The sequence below is a fragment of the Lampetra planeri genome, chromosome 18, assembly GCF_965212315.1.
Source record: "Lampetra planeri chromosome 18, kcLamPlan1.2.h2, whole genome shotgun sequence".
Taxonomy (NCBI): Eukaryota; Metazoa; Chordata; class Hyperoartia; order Petromyzontiformes; family Petromyzontidae; genus Lampetra; species Lampetra planeri.
The window spans coordinates 13,213,274-13,222,186 of record NC_136124.1 but is presented as its reverse complement, the minus strand read 5'-3'; the positions used below and the strand labels follow the sequence as shown (position 1 = coordinate 13,222,186).

The 8,913-nt window shown below is 49.7% G+C and overlaps 1 protein-coding gene across 3 annotated transcripts in view; it reads left to right on the top strand.

The window, feature by feature from the left end:
- Positions 1-2,469: 2,469 nt before the first annotated feature.
- The window catches only part of LOC144723693 (transcription initiation factor IIA subunit 1-like), a 72,067-nt gene continuing 65,623 nt past the window's right edge, over positions 2,470-8,913 (top strand). Inside the window, exon 1 of one of the 3 annotated variants that reach the window (XM_078602617.1) lies at positions 2,470-2,756. In XM_078602617.1, coding sequence (XP_078458743.1) covers positions 2,742-2,756 — 15 coding nt within the window. In that variant the 5' untranslated portion in view covers positions 2,470-2,741. Of the gene's footprint in view, positions 2,757-2,833; positions 3,422-8,913 lie in introns of those variants that run through there. The other 2 variants (XM_078602618.1, XM_078602616.1) reach the window with 2 other exon arrangements.

The window sequence follows — 8,913 nt, the reverse complement described above, 5'->3', positions numbered from 1 at the left end:
TCTGTTCGAAATGTTAAGCATACTTGTGTAATGGATTCCGGAGACACTTGTAGAGGTAACTTCTTTATTACAATCCAACACTCCAACAGTCCTGATACTCTGTTACAGCCTAGGTACACAGCCTAGGTACACAACCTAGATACACTACTCTGGCTACGCTCTGGAACTCGCCCTCACAAGGACGTAGAGCCGGGAGTTCCAGAGTCCCACCACTGGCCCTCACATCGTCCCAGGGTCCTGAGATGGCTGGTCTTGGGTCTTGGGTCTTGAGCTACAACTGGCCTCGATCGTCCAGGGAGCTGCCCTTTTATGCCTCGTCCCCAACGAGGGGTGGGGTTGTGTGCGCCCCCAGATATCCCACAGAGCACACACAGCCCCCCCCCGTTGGTGGCGCCAAGGGGCTTAAGCGTCTGGGTTGCCTGGGAACCTAGCGCCTGGCGCCAAGGGGCTTAAGCGTCTGGGTTGCCTGGGAACCTAGAGCCTGGCGCCAAGGGGCTTAAGCGTCTGGGTTGCCTAGGGTCCCAGAGCCCCCAGCAGCCCCTCCCCTCTTATGTCACTACACTTGGCGACACGCAAGCAAGTTTTTAAAACGGGAATAGGGTGAGTGGTGGTGGTGAGGGTGAGTGTTGAGGGTGAGTGGTGAGTGGTTAGGGTGAGTAGTGAGGGTGAGTGGTGAGCGTGAGTGGTGAGTGGTGAGCGTGACTGGTGAGTGTGAGTGGTGAGGGTGAGTGGTGAGGGAGAGTGGTGAGGGTGAGTGTGGTGAGTAGTGAGTGTGAGTGGTGAGGGTGAGTGGTGAGTGGTGAGGGTGAGTGGTGAGGGTGAGTGGTGAGTGGTGAGGGTGAGTGTTGAGGGTGAGTGGTGAGGGTGAGTGGTGAGGGTGAGTGGTGAGAGTGAGTGGTGAGGATGAGTGGTGAGGGTGAGTTGTGAGTGGTGAGGGTGAGTGGTGAGTACAGTCAATATGCACTACTGTAATCATAGCAGGTACCACCACCACCGTATGTACTGCTGTCATCATAGCAGGTGCCACCACACTCGGTATGTACTGCTCTCATCATAGCAGATACCACCACAATATGCACTGCTGCAATCATAGCAGGCACCACCACAGCAGTATGCACTGCTGTAATCATAGCAGGTACCACCACAATATGCACTGCTGTCATCATAACAGGTACCAACACAGCAGTATGCACTGCTGTTATCATAGCAGGTACCACCACAGTCAGTATGCACTGCTGTAATCATAGCAGGTTCGACCACAATATGCACTGCTGTCATCATAGCAGGTAACAACACATCAGTATGCACTGCTGTAATCATAGCAGGTCCCACCAGTCACTATGCACTACTGTAGTGATAGCAGGTACCACCTCAGTCGGTATGCACTGCTGTAGTGATAGTAGATCCTGCTATGGAGTTGGTAGATACTGCTATATAGAGTTAGCGGGGGTCGGCCACTTGTGACACCATTGCAGAATCTGTATGTAGATGTGGGAGGAATCCGATGAGCTATGAAGCTCTTTTTTCCCACTAATGTCCAGTATGGACGGGGGTGGTTTGCGGTACAGTGTGGTGTGGTGCATCTATCGGTCATCTCAGCCAGCCAACCAATGGCATCTGCTGGGTCTGTCCCGAGACCTTCTACCAGCGAGCCTTCGACACACCACGTGGTAGCCTCAAAGTGCACCTGGCCTGGCACACGCGCCGCGGTGACGTCACCGTCACTTTGTCACTTTGTGGCGGGGTATTGGTTTGCGGTACAAAGGGAAACAACCCCCGTGTCGCTGCCTCCCGAATCTCTCCCACGCTCGCATGTCACCACAGGGCACAACAACATCAGAGCACACAAATGAGAGGCCAGAGAGGGTGCCGAGGCAGTCGGTGGCTGCGCTTGTTTATCACCAGGGGACCTGGTCACAATAGACATTAAAGCCCAGAGGTGGGACAAAGTCATTGTTATGCAAGTCCAAGTCGAGTCGCAAGTCATCAAATTCATGACTCGAGTCTGACTCGAGTCCAAGTCACATGACTCGAGTCCACATCTCATAGGTGGGACAAAGTCATTGTTATGCAAGTCCAAGTCGAGTCGCAAGTCATCAAATTCATGACTCGAGTCTGACTCGAGTCCAAGTCACATGACTCGAGACCACACCTCTGTTAAAGCCACGCGCGCACCAACAATTTGGTGGCAGTGCGGTCGGTGCATGACGCAACCTTGCACAGCTATGACGCAATAACGGTGGCCGTGTGACGTCATTGCACCTTCGAGTTCGTTTACCGCCATCGCGTCGATGAGTGATTTTTTTCCCTGACGTCATCGCGCGGCTTTCTGTTCGGGCGACGACGTCACGAGGCGCCGCGGCTGTGCTGGCGATGGCATCATGACGCGCCTCTGACGGTGATGACGCCATCTCACGAGTCGCGAGGAACGCGCGACGACTGCTGCTGTGGGCGATGACGTCATCGCGCAGCCGCTGTGCGCGATGACGTCAACGCCCTCGCTCCGCGGCCAATGCGGTCACGCGCGGCAGTGGCGAAGTGGCGCCCGCGTTGAGGGGTTTGGGGTGAGGTGGTGGTGAGGGTGAGGTAGAGGTGGTGAGGAGGGGGTGAGGTGGTGGTGGGGGAGTCGCGCGCCGCTACCCACGGCGCCCAGAAGCTGTCGCCGCCTCCTGGCGCCATCTTATTGAAGGAGGGGGGCAGCAGCTCTCCCGCAAGCGCCTCGCCGTGGAGACGTCATCACGATGCTCTGCCACTTGGTTCGTATCGCCCCCCCACCACGCCGCGGTCCTTCCCCCCCCCCACCACCTCTCCTCCTCACCCCCCCTGTGTAACATGGCCGCGAAGTGCCTCCTCGTTGTTTGACGCGGGCCTGCAAGCCCCCCTCGCGAGCGAGCGAGAGACGTTACCCGCAGTGCGCAAGAGCGAGACGCTCGCTCCTCCTGCCACCGACTACCGAAGCCTTCCCCTCCCCACTGCTGTCGAGGCGACGGCAATAGCGGCCACCCTGCCACCCTGTCAATAGCGAGACCCCCCCACTCCCAACACCCAATAGCGGGACGCCCCCCCCCGAGGGGACCTGGTGGCAATAGCGCGACCCCCTCTGCCCCGTCTACCCCCTCACTCCCTCTACCACCTCTACCCCCTCTACCCCGCGACAACCGCCGCCGCCAGCCCCAGGGGAGGCGGCGAGCGAGAGGCGTGGAGGCCGCCGATTTTAACCGCGAATTTTGAGGGAATTTAAAATACAAAAAGCACCACGCATCGCTTCGTCTTTGTTGATATAAAGCTATACGTCTGTTTTAGGGGGACCACTCGCGCGTGTTTATTTACTGTGCGTAGTTTTATTGCTCTTTATATTAACACGGACGGCTGCTTGGCGGTGCGCGTGTAAATGGCGAGCGGAATTAACCAGAACACCGTGGTGAGTGCAGCATCACCACAGCTCACCATCACCACAGCTCACCATCACTACTAATCACCATCACTTATAATCACCATCACTTATAATCACCATCACTTATAATCACTACAGTTCACTACACACAGTGACACTACAGTTCACCACACACAGTGACACTACAGTTCACCACACACAGTGACACTACAGTTCACCACACACAGTGACACTACAGTTCACCACACACAGTGACACTACAGTTCACTACACACAGTGACACTACAGTTCACCACACACAGTGACACTGCAGTCCACTACACAGTGACACTACAGTTCACTACACACAGTGACACTACAGTTCACTACACACAGTGACACTACAGTTCACTACACACAGTGACACTGCAGTTCACTACATACAGTGACACTACAGTTCACTACACACAGTGACACTGCAGTTCACTACACACAGTGACACTACAGTTCACTACACACAGTGACACTACAGTTCACTACACACAGTGACACTGCAGTCCACTACACAGTGACACTACAGTTCACTACACACTGACACTACAGTTCACTACACACAGTGACACTACAGTTCACTACACACAGTGACACTACAGTTCACTACACACAGTGACACTGCAGTTCACTACACACAGTGACACTACAGTCCACTACACACAGTGACACTACAGTCCACTACACACAGTGACACTACAGTCCACTACACACAGTGACACTACAGTTCACTACACGCAGTGACACTACAGTTCACTACACACAGTGACACTACAGTTCACCACACACAGTGACACTACAGTTCACTACACACAGTGACACTACAGTTCACCACACACAGTGACACTACAGTTCACTACACACAGTGACACGACAGTTCATTACACAGTGACACTACAGTTCACTACACACAGTGAAACTACAGTCCACTACACACAATGACACTACAGTCCACTACACACAGTGACACTACAGTTCACTACACACAGTGACACTACAGTTCACTACACACAGTGACACTACAGTTCACTACACACAGTGACTCTACTGTTCACTACACATTGAGACTACAGTTCACTACACAGTGACACTACAGTTCACTGCACACAGTGACACTACAGTTCACTACACACAGTGACACTACAGTTCACTACACACAGTGACACTACAGTGCACTACACACAGTGACACTACAGTTCACCACACACAATGACACTACAGTTCACCACACACAGTGACACTACAGTGCACTACACACAGTGACACTACAGTTCACTACACACAGTGACACTACAGTTCACTACACAGTGACACTACAGTTCACCACACACAATGACACTACAGTTCACCACACACAGTGACACTACAGTGCACTACACACAGTGACACTACAGTTCACTACACACAGTGACACTACAGTTCACTACACACAGTGATACTACAGTTCACTACACACAGTGACACTACAGTTCACTACACACAGTGACACTACAGTTCACTACACACAGTGACACTACAGTTCACTACACACAGTGACACTACAGTTCACCACACACAGTGACACTACAGTTCACCACACACAGTGACACTACAGTTCACCACACACAGTGACACTACAGTTCACTACACACAGTGACACTACAGTTCACTACACACAGTCACACTACAGTTCACTACACACAGTCACACTACAGTTCACTACACACAGTGACACTACAGTTCACTACACACAGTGACACTACAGTTCACTACACACAGTGACACTACAGTTCACTACACACAGTGACACTACAGTTCACCACACACAGTGACACTACAGTTCACCACACACAGTGACACTACAGTTCACTACACACAGTGACACTACAGTTCACTACACACAGTGACACTACAGTTCACTACACACAGTGACACTACAGTTCACTACACACAGTGACACTACAGTTCACTACACAGTGACACTACAGTTCACTACACACAGTGACACTACAGTTCACTACACACAGTGACTCTACTGTTCACTACACACTGAGACTACAGTTCACTACACACTGTGACACTACAGTTCACCACACAGTGACACTACAGTTCACTACACACCGTGACACTACAGTTCACTACACACAGTGACACTACAGTTCACCACACACAGTGACACTACAGTTCACTACACAGTGACACACACAGTTCACCACACACAGTGACACTACAGTTCACTACACACAGTGACACTACAGTTCACTACACACAGTGACACTACAGTTCACCACACACAGTGACACTACAGTTCACTACACACAGTGACACTACAGTTCACTACACAGTGACACTACAGTTCACTACACACAGTGACACTACAGTTCACTACACAAAGTGACACTACAGTTCACCACACACAGTGACACTACAGTTCACTACACACAGTGACACTACAGTTCACCACACACGGTGACACTACAGTTCACTACACACAGTGACACTACTGTTCACTACACAGTGACACTACAGTTCACTACACACAGTGACACTACAGTTCACTACACACAGTGACTCTACAGTTCACTACACAAAGTGACACTACAGTTCACCACACACAGTGACACTACAGTTCACTACACACAGTGACACGACAGTTCACTACACACAGTGACACTACAGTTCACCACACAATGACACTACAGTTCACCACACAGTGACACAACAGTGCACTACACACAGTGACACTTCAGTTCACTACACACAGTGACACTACAGTTCACTACACAGTGACACTACAGTTCACCACACACAATGACACTACAGTTCACCACACACAGTGACACTACAGTGCACTACACACAGTGACACTACAATTCACTACACACAGTGACACTGCAGTTCACTACACAAAGTGACACTACAGTTCACCACACACAGTGACACTACAGTTCACTACACACAGTGACACGACAGTTCACTACACACAGTGACACTACAGTTCACCACACACAATGACACTACAGTTCACCACACACAGTGACACTACAGTGCACTACACACAGTGACACTACAGTTCACTACACACAGTGACACTACAGTTCACTACACAGTGATACTACAGTTCACCACACACAATGACACTACAGTTCACCACACACAGTGACACTACAGTGCACTACACACAGTGACACTACAGTTCACACACAGTGACACTACAGTTCACTACACACAGTGACACTACAGTTCACTACACACAGTGACACTACAGTTCACTACACACAGTGACACTACAGTTCACTACACACAGTGACACTACAGTTCAATACACACAGTGACACTACAGTTCACCACACACAGTGACACTACAGTTCACCACACACAGTGACACTACAGTTCACCACACGAAGTGACACTACAGTTCACCACACACAGTGACACTACAGTTCACCACACACAGTGACACTACAGTTCACTACACACAGTGACACTACAGTTCACTACACACAGTGACACTACAGTTCACTACACACAGTGACACTACAGTTCACTACACAGTGACACTACAGTTCACTACACACAGTGACACTACAGTTCACTACACACAGTGACACTACAGTTCACTACACACAGTGACACTACAGTTCACCACACACAGTGACACTACAGTTCACTACACAGTGACACACACAGTTCACCACACACAGTGACACTACAGTTCACTACACACAGTGACACTACAGTTCATCACACACAGTGACACTACAGTTCATCACACACAGTGACACTACAGTTCACCACACAGTGACACTACAGTTCACTACACACAGTGACACTACAGTTCACTACACAGTGACACTACAGTTCACCACACACAGTGACACTACAGTTCACCACACACAGTGACACTACAGTTCACTACACACAGTGACACTACTGTTCACTACACAGTGACACTACAGTCCACTACACAGTGACACTACAGTTCACTACACACAGTGACTCTACAGTTCACTACACAAAGTGACACTACAGTTCACCACACACAGTGACACTACAGTTCACCACACACAGTGACACTACAGTTCACTACACACAGTGACACTACTGTTCACTACACAGTGACACTACAGTCCACTACACACAGTGACACTACAGTTCACTACACACAGTGACTCTACAGTTCACTACACAAAGCGACACTACAGTTCACCACACACAGTGACACTACAGTTCACTACATACAGTGACACTACAGTTCACTACACACAGTGACACGACAGTTCACTACACACAGTGACACTACAGTTCACCACACACAGTGACACTACAGTTCACCACACACAGTGACACTACAGTTCACTACACACAGTGACACTACAGTTCACTACATACAGTGACACTACAGTTCACTACACAGTGACACTACAGTTCACTACACACTGTGAGACTACAATTCACTACACACAGTGACACTACAGTTCACCACACACAGTGACACTACAGTTCACTACACAGTGACACTACAGTTCACTACACACAGTGACACTACAGTTCACTACACAAAGTGACACTACATTTCACCACACACAGTGACACTACAGTTCACTACACACAGTGACACTACAGTTCACCACACACGGTGACACTACAGTTCACTACACACAGTGACACTACTGTTCACTACACAGTGACACTACAGTTCACTACACACAGTGACACTACAGTTCACTACACACAGTGACTCTACAGTTCACTACACAAAGTGACACTACAGTTCACCACACACAGTGACACTACAGTTCACTACACACAGTGACACGACAGTTCACTACACACAGTGACACTACAGTTCACCACACAATGACACTACAGTTCACCACACACAGTGACACTACAGTGCACTACACACAGTGACACTTCAGTTCACCACACACAATGACACTACAGTTCACCACACACAGTGACACTACAGTGCACTACACACAGTGACACTACAATTCACTACACACAGTGACACTGCAGTTCACTACACAAAGTGACACTACAGTTCACCACACACAGTGACACTACAGTTCACTACACAGTGACACGACAGTTCACTACACACAGTGACACTACAGTTCACCACACACAATGACACTACAGTTCACCACACACAGTGACACTACAGTGCACTACACACAGTGACACTACAGTTCACTACACACAGTGACACTACAGTTCACTACACAGTGATACTACAGTTCACCACACACAATGACACTACAGTTCACCACACACAGTGACACTACAGTGCACTACACACAGTGACACTACAGTTCACACACAGTGACGCTACAGTTCACTACACACAGTGACACTACAGTTCACTACACACAGTGACACTACAGTTCACTACACACAGTGACACTGCAGTTCACTACACACAGTGACACTACAGTTCACTACACACAGTGACACTACAGTTCACTACACACAGTGACACTGCAGTCCACTACACAGTGACACTA